The 16,119-nt window shown below is 34.9% G+C and overlaps 1 protein-coding gene across 5 annotated transcripts in view; it reads left to right on the forward strand.

The window, feature by feature from the left end:
• Positions 1 to 6,103: 6,103 nt before the first annotated feature.
• LOC130240306 (transcription factor COE3) overlaps positions 6,104 to 16,119 on the forward strand; it is a 265,366-nt gene continuing 255,350 nt past the window's right edge. For 2 of the 5 annotated variants that reach the window (XM_056471755.1, XM_056471756.1), the window contains exon 1: positions 6,104 to 6,810. In XM_056471755.1, coding sequence (XP_056327730.1) covers positions 6,677 to 6,810 — 134 coding nt within the window. In that variant the 5' untranslated portion in view covers positions 6,104 to 6,676. The remainder of the gene's footprint in view (positions 6,811 to 16,119) is intronic. The other 3 variants (XM_056471758.1, XM_056471760.1, XM_056471759.1) reach the window with 2 other exon arrangements.

The raw sequence follows: 16,119 nt of genomic DNA on the forward strand, positions 1-16,119 counted from the left end.
TTCTACAATCAGTTGCAGTGAAAAAAAGCTTAGCAATGAAGAATGCATGAGCTGTTAAATAGTGATTATAATGGGTCAATGGAGCAAAAACAGCAACAGCATAACCAAAGAGGAGTCCATCTGAACAGAAGACAAAGAGTAATAAAATAATATATGCAATGTTGTATTTGTCCACATTTGACCCAATGCTGGGTAAACAATTAAACAGTTAAAATAGCATGTTTTTAGTGTAGAAGTTAAATCCCCTATATATAGATTAAAAGACGAATGACTTTCTTGTTTATCAGATGCTGATATTCTTAATAACTTAAAAACTCAACAAAAATAAATCATAGATTAAGTTCAAACCACGTTATTGACCACAAGAGCACACTCTTTATAAATTCTGGGTAGTGTTAACCCAACTCTGGGTCAAATATGGACAAACACAATTCGTTCATTTTCTTTTCGGCTTAGTCCCTTTATTAATCTGGGGTCGCCACAGTGGAATGAACCGCCAATTTATCCAGCACATGTTTTATGCAGCGGATGCCCTTCCAGCTGCAACCCATCCCTGGGAAAAACCCATACACTTACATTCACACTCACACACTTCGGACAGTTTAGTTAATCAATTCCCCTATAGCGCATGTGTTTGGACTGTGAGGGAAACCGGAGCACCCGGAGGAAACCCACACGGACGCAGGGACAACATGCAAACTCAACACAGAAACTCCAACTGACCCAGCCAAGGCTCAAACCAGCGACATTCTTGCTGTGAGACGACAGCACTACCTACTGTGCCACCGCATCGCCACAAGCACAATTGTTGGATTAATTTTCTCGATTACATTTAATTTTTTTTAATTAACCCAACTATTGGATTGTTCATATTTGACCCAACATTGGGTTAATACAAGGGGCAACATGGTGGCTCAGTAGTTAGCACTGTTGACTCGCAGCAAGAAGGTTGCTGGTTTGAGTCTCGGCTGGGTCAGTTGGCATTTCTGTGTGGAGTTTGCATGTTCTCCCCGTGTTGGCGTGGGTTTCCTCCGGGTGCTCCGGTTTCCCTCACAGTCCAAACACATGCGCTATAGAGGAATTGATTAACTAAATTGGCCGTAGTGTATGAGTGTGTGTGAATTGGCTTTTCCCAGTGGTAGGTTGCAGCTGGAAGGGCATCCGCTGTGTAAAGCATATGCTGAAATAGTTGGCGGTTCATTCCGCTGTGGCGACCTCTGATAAATCAGAGACTAAGCTGAAGGAAAATGAATGAATAAATGAATGGGTTAATACAATCCATCAGTTTTTAGTGTTTCATGGTAAGAGCACTAGATGGCGCTCTTTACCTAACAAACAAATCCACAGCATGTTCAGGTAATGTTTGATTTATTCAGCCGTACTGTATTCACTGCTTGATGACTTCATTTCAGCATTAACATCTTTGTTTACTCACCTAATACACTTTAAAAATGCTGTCTTGTATTAACCCAACTTTGGGTCAAATATGGACAAACACAATTGTTGGATTTTCTCAATTACATTAAAATTATGTTTATTTTGTTAACTGTTTGTATTGTCCATAATTGACCCAACATTGGGTTAATTTAACCCAGCATGTTTTGGTGTGTTTCATGGTAGAAGCACTAGATGGAGCTCTTCACCTTACAAACAAATCCAGGGCATGTCCAGGTAATGCTTGATTTATTCAGCATATACTGTATTTTCAGCTGGATGACTTCAGTTAAACATTAACATCTTTGTTTACTCAAATTATACACTTTTAAAATGCTGGGTTGTTCTAAACCAAGCTTGGGTCAATTATGCTAAAGCCAATATTGGTTTTTCAGTTAAATTTAATGGCACTTTTTAATCCAAGTTTTGGATTTGTCCATATTTGACCCAACAATGAATTATAACGACCCAACATTTAATTTTTTTATAGCAAAACTGTTATTTTTAATTTCTTTTCATATGCATGCACTATTATTTGTATTGAAAAATGAAATGGTAGACATTTCAGAAAAGTCAATTGATTTAAAACTAAACCCAACAAAAATAAACTGAATTAAATGTGAAACCATGAAGATTTTTTCTTGCATATCTTACAGTTTTACAGCTTGTAAAGTACATTTTTACAGTGATGATGACAACACAGCTATTTATTTAGTTTTATTTGCAAATGTTATTTAATAGAAAATACTAATCTGCAATTTGTATTAAAAATTAATTAGTTAATTTAAAGATAATTAAAAATAAATGAATTGATTAAACATGAAACTGTTACATTTTTTGCAATTGTTGTTTTATATTTTTTTCATATACATGCACAAAACAGTGCGCAATTTATTGACAAATTAAACAGTAGACATTTCAGAAAAGATAATTTATTTAACAAGTAAAATGACCAAAAATAAATGGAATTGAATGTAAAATCATTTTTTTTTTTGCATTTTTCACATTTCAGAAAAGACAATTTAATTTAAAAAATAAAGTGAACAAAAATAAATTGAATTAAATGTGAAGCCATGAAGATTTTTTTCTCTCTCACACACTGTTTTATTTACACGTACATTTTTACAGTGATGACGACAACCCATTTTATGTAATTTAGAGTGCAGCCATTATTTCAGTTTCTGCATATGCATGATAATGGTTTGCATGCTATCTGTTATTGCATTTTAAAATTAAACAGTAGACATTTCAGAAAAGATAATTACATTTAAAAAGTAAAATTACCAAACATAAACTGAATTAAATGTGAAACTGTTTTATTATTTGCTTTTTTTACATTTCAGAAAAGACTATTTAATTGAAAAAGTAAAATGAACAGAAATAAATTGAATTAAATATGAAACCATGAAGATTGTTTTCTTGCATATACTGTTTTATTTACAGCTTGTAAAGCACGTTTTACAGTGATGACAACCCAGCATTTTATTTGAAGTGCAACTCTTATTTTAATTTCATATGCACTGAAAAATAATAATCTGCAAACAATTTATGAAGAAATTTGTTAATTAGTTCATTTAAAGATAAAGTAAACTTACCAAAAAATAAATTGAATTAAGAGTGAAACCATAAAGAACTTTTTTTTATTGCAAATAATCTGTTTTATTGTATTTTTACAGTGATGACGACAACCCAGCATTTTATTTTATTTAGAGTGCAACTGTTATTTCAGTTCCTGCATATGCATGCAATAACAAATAGCATGCAAACTACTTTCACTGAAAAATTACACAGTAGACGTTTCAGAAGAGACAATTGAATTAAAACAAGTAAAACCAACAGAAATAAATTGAATTAAATGTGAAACCATGAAGATTTTTTCTTGCGGTTTCATTACTTGTTTTATTGTTTTATTTACAGCTTGTAAAGCACATTATTACAGTGATGATGACAACACAGCATTTTATTTCATTTAGTGTGCAATTATTGTTTTAATTTCATATGCAATGAAAAATAATTGTCTGCAAGCAATTTATAAAGAAATTAGTTAGTTAATTTAAAGATAATTAAATAAATGAAATAAAAACAGTAAAATGACCAAAAATAAATTGAATTGAATGTGAAAGCATGAAGATTTTTTTTCATGCATATACTCTGTTTAATTTACATCATGTACATTTTTACAGCGACGACAACAACCCAGCATTTTAGTTTAGCGTGCAACCATCATTTCAGTTTCTGCATATGCATGCAATAAAATAGCACACCGTACACATCTCAGAAAAGACAATTAAATAAAAAAAAAAGGTAAATTATATTCAATTTAATGTAAAACCGCTGTTCTCACATGTATTCTTCAGATGTCTTTGTTTTATTTACAGCTTTAAAGCACATTTTACAGTGATGACAGGCTGACTATAATTATACGTTTCCACCCATGCTTTAATAAATGAACACACGCATTGCCAGCTGTGTGTATTCTATAAAACACATTTGTGCTTTAATTTATCTTCCACATAAAGTCTTATTAAGCCTCTCATCTCAAAACAGTGATGCAATATCACTCATCTCACATCCAAAAGATTGCACAGGGAGTGTAGCATAAATGAAATAAATAATGAGAAATAAAGAGTTTCTCTCTCAGAGTTACAGATGCTTGAGCTGATTTCAGGAGTATGTGAGCTGATGAATTTCCTGGCATGAAACGCTGTTGTTTTATTTTATACTAAATGGCCACTAGGTGGAAACAGCCGCTTGAATAAAGCGCATTGGTGTCATTTAAAACTCGCATTAACATCGAACAATGCGCCAAACAAGATATATTGAAGTGTTTTTAATCGATGTGCATGTTTATTTTGTTCAAACATAATGCCTTTCATTTCAATCTAAAATGAACGCTGTTGAAATTAAGATCTGTTTTATTTCACGCGTTAAATATTGGTTGATTTGTGCAAAATGCAAAGTATTTATTTAAAAGGATTCATATATTATATTGTATTTCATCAATGCAGATTTATTTAGTTTAAATATAAAATAAAAAGACGCAATTTTCTGTACATACTGTTAATAAAAAGACTTGCATGCTTAACAACCCAACAGCGTCTCTTTCCGAAGAAAAACCTTTGATTATGTGGTAATATATGATTTAATTTAAAATATTAACATCTGGTATGATCGAATATTGTTTATTTTGATGCACTTGTAAACGTCTAATGTTTCCCAACTAGCAGAGATGGCTGAAAATATCGATTCTGATCCGGGGGAAAGAGGAAAAAAAGCGCGTGAGTTTTTACTGTACCCGATTTATTGTGTTATTAATTTCGTAATATGTTTTAGATGCTGTGCTTTAGGTGTGCAACCTTCTCTAGAATGCAGATAATAAATTATTATTATTATTATTTATTATTATTATTATTATTATTATTATTATTATTATTATTATTAAACATCAGCGCAGTGTTTTTAGTTTAACCTTTTATTACATTTGAAATCTGTCAAGTTGTCATGCATTGAGGAAGATGATAGCTTTGCACATGTTTTATAATAATAATAATAATAATAATAATAATAATAATAATAATAATAAATAATGATAATAATAATAATAATAAATAATAATATTAAATAATACCGTGTAGTGTGAAGTGTGGAAGAATCTGATGATGAACACTCACCTTTTGATGACTGGTTTGTTATGCGGTGTTGGTGCGTCTGTTTGCGTTTGCCATCTAAATAAAGGCTATCTATTCCTTACATTCAATTGAATTTGAGTTTTTCCTCTTCTTTTGAAGTCTCATGGGGTCATTTTCCGGCTGTGAGCTCTATAGAGTGCTGTAGATCTCTAATAAATATTTAATCAGACATCATTTGGCGGAATTTAAAATAAAGGCAAAGAGGCGCTGGAAAATCATTAATACAGCGCGAGTTTGCGCTCTCCTAATGTTGTGTGTTTGAGGAGGAAAAAAAACGTATTTTAATCGGTAAACTTATTTAGCCTTTATAATAATTGTTGATCTGATTTATTATGTTATTTAATTTTATGCTTGATATTATTGTGATGATGATTATTATTAATATGATCACCGCCAGCTCCAATTAATAAACAAATAACCTATTAAATGACATTATTATTGGTTTGTTTTAATATATGGCAATAATAAATGTCAATAAATGACTTTAATGTTGTTATTAATTATGATAATGATGATTTATTATTATTACTGTTGATAGCCCATCAGTTCGCGCATGCATCTGCAGAAATACACACTAGTTCCTCGCAGTCATTCCTCAACCTCTTCACTGTTATTATTATTACTATTAATAAGGTCAATGCTCAACGACAGTGCCATGATGTGATATCACCGCACTTTATCCACATATTAACAATCGGAGTGTTCACACATCACTCGGGAGAAATCAATGTGCTGTAAAATGATATGCTCCGCTCGATTATGGGATGTCAGCTCCTGCTTGAAGGGCATGTTTGAGGCTGATCTCCGCTAGAACATCATCCGAGTTTTTGCGGCGAATTTTGAAAATGACGCAAAGGCTGACGGCGACCAATCAGAACGCGGGACGGAGATCGACATGCAAACGAGTTGTCGTTTTAAGGGCAAGGCTCCGCCTCCGGCAAACCCGCGTTCGTCCCCCGCGGGATCTCCGGAGCCGCGCAACCCGAGAGAAGGTGCGCTCCGCCGGGACGCAGGAGGCATAACGAGTCGGGGAGGAGGGAATGAGATTTCTTGCTACCCAATCCCTCTGTTCCCCTGGGACAGCGAGCCTTCCCTGGTCCATCCCTCCCTCTTGTTTGGTAATCATTTCATTTTACTCCTTTTTGAAGCGGTCGCCCGTTTTATCCCACTTTTCATTTCGCAATCCCGTGCGCGTCCGCTCTCCTTCTTTTTCTTCAGAGCAACTTCGGCTTTTTCTCTCCTCTTTCTCCCCGCGACGGGAAGGTCTGCTTGATCCCGGCTGATCGGCTCCTTTGAGATGCTCCACAGCCTTCTCTCCACCCTCTTTTAACTAGAGACCGGTTAATCTTGACTGAACTGAACTTGGGTTTGGAATCTAAAAAGAAAGAGGGACACCCCAGAGGGATACGACCGTGCGCGCGCGCGTCTTTTGGATAAGGACCTCTTGTTGCACTTTGGGGAAGATTTGTTCCCTTTCACTTGGTTTTTGTTAATCCAGGTGGTGCGGGAGGATTATTCCACTCGAGCTGGTGTCCCCCCAGAAGGCTGTTTTCATGTTCTCCATCCAGGACGGTCTCCCCCGGGGAGCCTTGACCATGAAAGAAGAGCCCCTCACGAGTGGCATGACGCCGGTGCGCTCCTGGATGCAGAGCGCGGGGATTCTGGATGCCAACACGGCTGCGCAAAGGTAAACATCCGCGGGATGATCCGGTGCCACAGCCGGGCGCGTCCGCTTCGCGTTATCACAGGACGCGCTTTTACACGCATACTACTACTACTGCGCGCGTTTCGAAATCCCCTTTTTTTGAGTCCAACTTTGAGTTTGTGCAGTATCCACACTCAGTTTCTGTGAGGTTTAGTTGGTCAAAGTGATCGCGCGCACATCCAGAAAGATTTGCTTTATGGAAATACTGACATTTACACTTCGCGTTAATTAATCTGCTGTTTCACGTGCATTGCTTTGTTTTGAGATCCATCGCTTTATGTCTGTGCATAAAATATGCATTGCATTAAAACGAACTGCTGCATATTTAAAAGCGTTTATTCTGATAGGTGTCGCTTATGTGAATGCATATGCGTTTAACTGATGTGGTCGATGCAAGCTTGTTTTAAAATATAGAGATATACACGTGTTTTTTTTATATTTCAGCGCTTGAATGCATTAAAAAGCAAGCGTTTGCGCTTGAATCAAAGTTAGTTTTGGAAGTTTGAGTTCCTCCGCATGCTCTCCAATATGTCTGAAGCGCTGAAAATACTCAGAAAGTGACTTAAAATATTAAGGAAATTAAAATAAAATGTTTTTAGATGACAACTTAAATTGCTAGCTATTAAATATTGTGTGTTATAATTGTTTTAAAAGCGAAATCTAATAGCATTACTAATTATTTAACAAGAACCGCCTAATTGGAAAATGATAAGTGTGTGTGTTTTATAAACCACAGGTCATTTCCCCATCACTAACGCGCTGAGCACTTGAGGAAAACTTGATTTCCCCCCTAATTTATTTATAGATTTTTGTCACAGTTGAGCTCGGTTAAACATTTCCTGCATTTATATTTAATTTAGCACGGATCTACAATGAATGAATAAATAAACCCCATTTTAAGTGCTAAACTAAATTGTGCATTAAATCGCATTTAATGAGACGGCTTGTTATTTTCTACTAGTGTGTGTGTGTGTGTGTGTGTGTGTGTGTGCATTTAAAACATGCATTCAGCAACCAAAACGTCTTCAGGACATACTGGAGTAAGCTTTTTCTTTTAAATCTACAAATAATCTTCCAGTTCATTAATGCATGTTCGGAGAGATGTGCTGCGTTCACATGTTTTCGCGGATAAATCCCCCGCGGTTTATTAATATTGCATATAGTGGAGTTTATGCTGGATAAAGGAGATGTTTGAGGTCAGATGGAGGAATCACCTGCTCCTCCTCACGCACGACACCTTGCAGATCATCACACGAGCTGCTGAGGGTCCGTGCTCTCTTTTTAATCAGACATGGAAATACTTTGGGCCACTAATTACCCTGCATGAGAGAGAAAACTCACAGCCTGAATTATTTATTGAGTGTTTAAAAGTCGCGTTACTTAGCCAATAAGTTGCATATCGCATACAAACAAACACTCAAACCAAAAAGCGCAATGTGACAAGGAAACGCGTACATGGCTAATTAAGTTGCATTGCATATCGCACACAAACAAACACATAAACCAAAAAGCGGATATGCAGTATAGCTAAGTTGCATTGCATATCACCGAACAGCTGAATATGACCAGTAAAAGCGTACTGTATATGTGATATGCACTGAATTATTTAATTAAAAACAAATATGTTTAGCAAATGCATGCGCTTATTGTAGTTATTCCTGATGCGTAAAGCTGTGATTTTTAAACGCGCTCCAGAAATCAAGTCAGTGGAATATGCTAACAGGTTTACTCATAATAAATGATTTGCTCAACTAATTATCATCCTCGTGCACAACACGCGCTTCTCCCGCGCATCCAGACACGGAGCGAGCGTGTGCGCGCGTGTGTGTGTCAACTAAACGATTTAATTAATGATTAAAAAGCGTCCATAGTTTCTGATTATGTTTGTAATGTTGTGATGTGAGTGCTTTATTTATCTGAACATGCCTTATTTCTCCAACTTCTGCAGTTTATTTTGAGATTAGAGCTTGATTTGGTAACTGATGGCAGGATTATACAGTTGTGCATGTACACTATAAAAATACTGGGTTGTTTTTAGTCAATATTGGGTAATATATAAACTAACCCAATTGGGTAAAGAGGTGTAATTTTAAGTTTAATTGAAAGAAATGAACCCTGTTCACATTTGACCCAATGTTGAGTTTAAAAGAACCCAGCCTTTTTATTTTAGAGATTTGTTTTTGTTGCAAAGCACTTTTGTTTGTAAAGCACATGCTTTTGTGGATTAATTTTACACGTTGCATTGGATAACCCAGCATTATTTAGTATAGAAGCGCTGTCTCTGTTAAGACCAGAGTAAAGGGAGTGAATCTGGGTGAAAGAATAAAAGCAAGAGCTTGTTTTGATTTCAGTCCTTCATATGATTTCGGGGAAATAATAGCTGTAAAACATGCTGGGTTGTTTTTAACCAGTGCTTAGTCAAATACTGACAAACCCAACTGTTGGGTTAAGAAGTGTCATTTATATTTAATTGAAAAATTAACCCATGTCTATATTTAACGCAACATTGAGTTTAAACAACCCAGCATTTTTTAGAGTGTAGGTGTGTACTGTGGAGAGATCAGATGGGTGCAAAGCGCACGCTTTTTGTGCAGTATTTGACCCAATGTTGAATTAAAACAACCATGTATTTTTAAGTGCACTGTGTGTTTGTCTGTATAGGTGATGAGCGTTAAAGTGCATTGAAATTTAATAGAAGCAAATAACCCACAATTGTCTATATTTGACTCGACATTAGGTTAAAACAACCCAGCATTTTAAGAGTTTTTAGTGTACTGTGTATAGCTGAGATTGGTGCTAAATACATGCTTTTTGTGCAATATTTGACCTAAAATTGGGTTAAAACAATCCAGCATTTTTAGAGTTTTTTTTTGAGTAAAGTTTATGGCTGTGCAAAGTGCATGCTTTTTGTGCAATATTTGACCCAACGTTTGGTTAAAACAACCCTTCATGTTTCAGTGCACTTTCTATATAGGTGATAGGCGCACACTAATAAATGCTGGGTTGTTTTAACCCATTGTAAGATCAAATAAGAACAAACCTAACAAATGCACTTAAATTTAACAGAAACAATTAACCTAATGTTGTGTATTTGACCTGGCATTAGGTAAAAACAACCCAGCATTTTTTTTTAGAGTTTTTTTTTTTTTGTAGAGAGAACCGACTGAAATTGGTGCGAAGTGTACACTGTTTGTGCAATATTTGACTCAGCGTTGGGTTAAACTAACCCAGCATGTTTAACACCATATGTTTGCTATGTACAGTAGGTGATAGGCACACAGTTAAAATGCTGAATGTTAATCCAACGTAATAAATAAATAAAATTCAATAGAAAAAATAACCCAATGTTATCTATATTTCATTTGACATTGGGTTAAAACAACCCAGCATTTTTTTATTTTGTTTTTATTTTATTTATAATTTTTTTTGCTAAAATAGATCAAATACGCAAATGTTGTCAATATTTGACCCAATATTGGATTAAAACAACCCAGCATTTTTAAAAAACATTTTATATATATATATTTTTTTTTGCTAAAACAGATCAAATACGCAAATGTTGTCAGTATTTGACCCAATATTGGATTAAAACAACCCAGCATTTATTTATTTATTTTTTATTTTTATTTTATTTATTTATTTATTTTGCTAAAAAAGATCAAATACACAAATGTTGTCAATATTTGACCCAATATTTTATTAAAACAACCCAGCAGTTTTTTCTTTTCAGAGCACACACTCAAAGGATGGCTTTTTCTGCTTGTTCATATTAAAATGAGATTAAACAACACCTTTCTTAAGGAGTTTTTGGGACAACTTAATTGTTTCATGCTCAATCCACTTAAATTTAAGTGAACTTAATGGACAACATGAAGGAATTGTGTGAAACCCTGCGTCTGTTAGAGTGTATCGGTGAGGATGAAGTTAGTATGGTCACACTTTACAATAAGGATTCATTCATTCATGCATTTACCAACATGAGCTAAATATGAATGAGACCTGTAGAGCATTTAATAATCATAGTTCAACATTTACCAATGCATTATTAATATGCTTGTTAACATTAACTAACAGTGAACGACTGTATTTTCATTAACACATACTGTACTCCTCATTGTTTGTTCATGTTAGTAAATGCCTCGACTAATACAACCGTATTGTACAGTGTTTCCACTCGTGCACGCTTTCATGCATCATTCTCAATCACGTTGCGTTGGATTTGAGCTGCAGAATGGTGTGATGTATGATTGAGCAACACATTGCAGTGTTCGCTCTACTGTAGTGAATGGAGTTTTAGAGCAGGTTTGTGATGCTCGGGCTGCTCCGGGGGCCGTTTGTGGGGTCCGTTTCTCTCTCTCACTCTCTCTCTGTGGGCCGGGGCGAGCGAGAGGGCCGCACAGCTGGGGAACAGATCTCGATTGACCCTTTCACCGATTCCGTACCCCTACACTGTAAAACCTGGCAAAGTGAATTATGTCGCCTCTGTTTTGTCCACTGGGGGAGAAGGAGGAGGCAGACTAATGAAGTCCAGACCCCCAGGCTTTGGGTTTAAAAATGTATTTTCTACGTTAAAAAAAAAGTATGCTGAAAGACAAAGTGCAATGATGATATGTCGGGCTGTGCAGTATGATTATAGTTGAAGGGAAATGATTAGCCTCTCCTGTGAATGGTTCAGATATTTCTCAAATGATGTTGAACAGATTCAGGAAATTTTCACAGTATTTCCGATAATATTTTTTCCTCTGGAGAAAGTCTTATTTGTGATATTTCGGCTAAAATAAAAGCACTTCTTAATTTTTTTTTAAAGCATTTAGAGGTCAATATTATTAGCCCCCTTAATAGGGTTGCACAATTCCTCGCTTTGGCATTTATATCGCAATGTGTGTATCCGCAATAGTCACATCGCAGGATTAGGATATTCTAGTTAAACAGGAACCTCAGTTTAAAGCATGCATGGTTTGAGTCATTGCAAATTTTAACAATACATTGATCAATTAATCATCTGTATGTGTTTTAAGGCATCATTTCAAGAATTAAGGCGCAAGAAATGATGTTTGTAACTTTTTAAGAAAGATGAGTTATATTTATGAACATTTACAGTGCTCAGCGTATATGAAATCCCTTGTTTAAATTAATATTTTCTATAGGATGCTTTACAGTGTTATATTTGAGCAGATACATTAGTTTAGTCAATACTGAAGCCAAATCTGGAGCTAATCTAACAAAATAACTTCTGATAATGGTGCAAAAATTAGCAGCCCTAATGTACAACTTATAGAAAAATATTAAATACAAATAAAAAAAAGAGGAAAAATCAAGAGAAACAAAAAATATATCAGTTTTAGTTGATTATGTTAGTAGTTTGTAAAATTTTGCATGGAATTAAATGTGTTATCTTTCCATTTCTAAAGCTGTTCTGTGACTAAAACATAATTTTAATAAATACATCTGTTTAATAAATTAGTTTTGTTCAAATGCAATGATAAACTGTACAAAAGCACGCGCAGCACTCTTAACTGGGCGCTCAGCCAAAACGCTAAAATTATATATTTAACGAACACCAAATCTCTAAAAATGCGAATTTATTAGATTAAAAAGGCTGACCCAAAGCGTGTAACGTTTCGAGCCCACGGCTCTTCGTCAGACTGTGTTCATCACAATTACACTGAAAAAAGTGTTGCATGCAAAACTGTTGCAAACAATTTATTTGTGTTGAATTTAAACAAACCAATTAAATTGAGCAATGTTCATCTTAATTTGTTTGTTTAAATTCAGCCCAAATAAATTGTTTACAACCACTTAAAGTAAAAAAATTGAATAAATCCAATGAATCATCTATGAATAATTTTTTTCAGTGTAGGTGCTCCTTTTTGTACACCTCCGGATCATATGATCTCCTATTATCTCACAACAAAACAAAAAAAATACACATTTAACATGATTCAACTTAGATATTCAAAGCAAAAATACAGAAACAAACCATAATATATCACATCACAAATGATAGAAAACAGAATGTGCCAGGATACAACACAATATAAAACTCAATCTAGCCAAAAAACCCAAACACCTGATTAAACATTAAAGAAACATTAAAGAAAAGGACGCATGTCAAACTCCTCATTTCAACCTTTTGCAGACGATGTGTCTAGAGTGAAAATCCAAAAGGCTTGACGTTGTAACAGCGATTTGTTAAGATCTCCTCCCTGACGTTTTGTTCAAATGCACCAGTATACAGCTGAAGTCAGAGTTATTCGCCCCCCTTTGAATGTGTTTTTCTTCTTTAAATATTTCCCAAATGATGTTTAACAGATTCAGGAAATTTTCACAGTATTTCTGATAATATTTTTTCTTCTGGAAAAAGTCTGATTTGTATTATTTCGGCTAGAATAAAAGCACTTCTTAATTTTTTAAACACCATTTTAAGGTCAATATTATTAGCCCCCTTATGCTGTTTTTTCTCTAGTCTACAGAACAAACCATTATTGTCTAGTTAACCTAATTAACCTAGTTAAGCCTTTAAATGTAACATTAAGCTGTATAGAAGTGTCTTGAAGAATATCTAGACTAATATTATTTACTGTCATCATGACAAAGAGAAAATACATCAGTTATTAGAGATGAGTTATTAACACTATTATGATTAGAAATGTGTTGGAGAAATCTGCTCTCTGTTAAACAGAAATTGGGGAAGAAAATAAACAGGGGGGCTAATAATTCTGACTTCAACTGTATATTACCAATATTCACTGAGAAATTCAATTCAGTTCTATTTATAAAGCCCTTTAAAACAACACAGTCGACCAAAGTGCTGAGAACAGAGAGTAAACAAACTTTAAAATACAAATAAATGAACATAAAGTGTCAACATCTCACGCTGTGCTGAAAGCCAAACTGAACAAGTGGCTTTTAAGAAGAGATTTAAACACAGTAATGGAAGAGGCTTGTCTAATATACAACGGCAACTCATTCCACAATTTTGGCGCCGCCACAGCAAAAGCCCGATCCCCTCTGAGCTGGAGCTGGTCGGCTGACCTGAGCGAACGAGAAGGTGTGTAAGGACCGAGAAGCTCAGAGAGGTAAAGGGGTGCAGCACCATTCAGACACTTAAAAACAAATAAAAGTAACTTAAAATGGGTCCTGAAATGCACAGGCAGCCAGTGAAGAGGAGATAAAATCAGGGTGATGTGCTCGTATTTGCGTGTGCCAGTTAAAAGAGGCGCAGCTGCAATCTGAACAAGTTGCAGTCAAGAAATAGAAGACCGGCTCACCCCAAAATAAAGGGAATTACAGCAGTCCAAGCGGCAGGTTATGAAGGCATGGAGTACTGTTTTAAAGTGCTTGTGTGATAAAACATGCTTCATTTAGGCTAGTTGTTTCAAGTGAAAGAAGCTAGAGCGAACAACAGACCGAATCTGGCTCTCAAGCTTTAGTTCAGGATAAATGGATAAAAAGATGAATTTTCAGAATGGGGTGTGCTCCATTGTGCTGAGCACTGTACAATGAAGAGACACTATACAGTTATATGATTATTCAGTTTCTGTCTGAATACTGCTGAACCCTCAGAAAATCAATCAGTACGGTTTATTTAGTTTGAATCTTTGCTCTATTGTATTTATCAATGCTTGTGATGGGTTAATTGTATTTCATGCAGATGCGTTTACCTACAAAATCATCTCATCTAATCTAGCTTTCTGCAGTCTTTCTAAATGCTGTTCAATTCATCTGCTGAAATTATACTTAATAATCACAGTATTGCAGAAAATTCAAATAAAATAGCACAATGTAAGATTTTTCCAATCATGCTGACCTCCCTAAGCAATATTAGTTTTGGATTGTCTCCAGAATAAACCACTGTTATACAATGACTTGCCTGATTACCCTTACTTTACCCTAATTACCCTAGTTAAGCCTTTAAATGTCACTTTAAGCTGAATAAAATATCTAGTCTAACATTATGTGCTGTCATCATGGCAAAGAGAAAAGAAATCAGTTATTAGAGATGAGTTAGTAAAACAGGCCCGTAGACAGAGGCGGTTTGGGTGGTTCGAAAGACCCTCCTCCCTTCTGATGAAGTGCAGAATTTTACAATAACGGCCCAAAACTAGCACACCCAAATATGTTGGTTTGTTTGTATTCTTTATTGTCCCTCAAGGGGAAATTTTCTGTGGACTCACACAGCACTTCAGCAGGTTCTGACATAATAACAATTAAAAATAAGTCAACATGCAAAAGAATGATATACAGTATCGATCAGTGTTCAACAGTCTGATTGATTAAAAGAGTTCTTCAGTCTGTTCTGCTTCCAGCGGAAAGTTCTGGATCTTCTACCAGAAGGTAAAAGATCGTAAAATGGGAAGAGTACATGAGATGGGCTACTTAAAATTCTTTTCACTTCATTCAGAGTGCATTGCTCAGAGTGTTTGTATACTAGTGAAAGATCCTATTAGTCTTGTAGCAATTCTGATAATATTGAACATTTTAGATTTCAGATTTACAGAAAGACTGCCACACCATGTAGATAGACCATACCTGATGACACTTTCACATACAGCTTGATAAAATAAGTACATGATTTTCTTATTAACACCATACAACCATAACCTTCGCAGAAAATACAGTCTTTGGTGAAGCTCTTCACAGATCCAGTGTACATGAGTGTCCCATGTTAGAGACCGGTCTATGTAAATTCCCAAATACTTGTATGACTGTACCTGAGTGAGTTCTTGATCATGTACAAACACTGGTGAATGCTCCACAACATTTTTGTATTTACTTTTACAGTTTTGATCACACCACTCAACAAATGAATCAATCTCAGAAAAATAAACCCAAACAGGATCATGTTTGTTTGTGTAAATATTATAGAAAATATTAAATGCACATTTAAAAGAGGAAGAATCAACAGAAGCAAACACATTGAAAAGTTTAGTTGAGGTGATGTAGTTTGTCTTTTTTTTTGCAATATTGTGCGTGAGTTTAATTGTGTTATCTTTCATTTTCTAAAGATGTTTGATGACTAAAAAATTATTTGAAGAAATAAATCTGTTGTTTAAATGCACCAAAATACATGGGAATGGATAAAAATATTCATTTTCTAAATGTGCTGTACTCAGTTAAGCTGAGCGCTGCATGTGGGTTAAACCAGCAGAACAATAGATGTTTTATAAGTGAGATTTATTTATTACATTAAAGTTTCCATGGGGGATTTCTTAATGTATTTCATATTATTAATAAATAAATAGACTAAATCATGTTAAATAATGCAATAGGAATTGTTTTTGACATTTT

This window comes from Danio aesculapii, chromosome 14, assembly GCF_903798145.1.
Source record: "Danio aesculapii chromosome 14, fDanAes4.1, whole genome shotgun sequence".
NCBI lineage: Eukaryota > Metazoa > Chordata > Actinopteri > Cypriniformes > Danionidae > Danio > Danio aesculapii.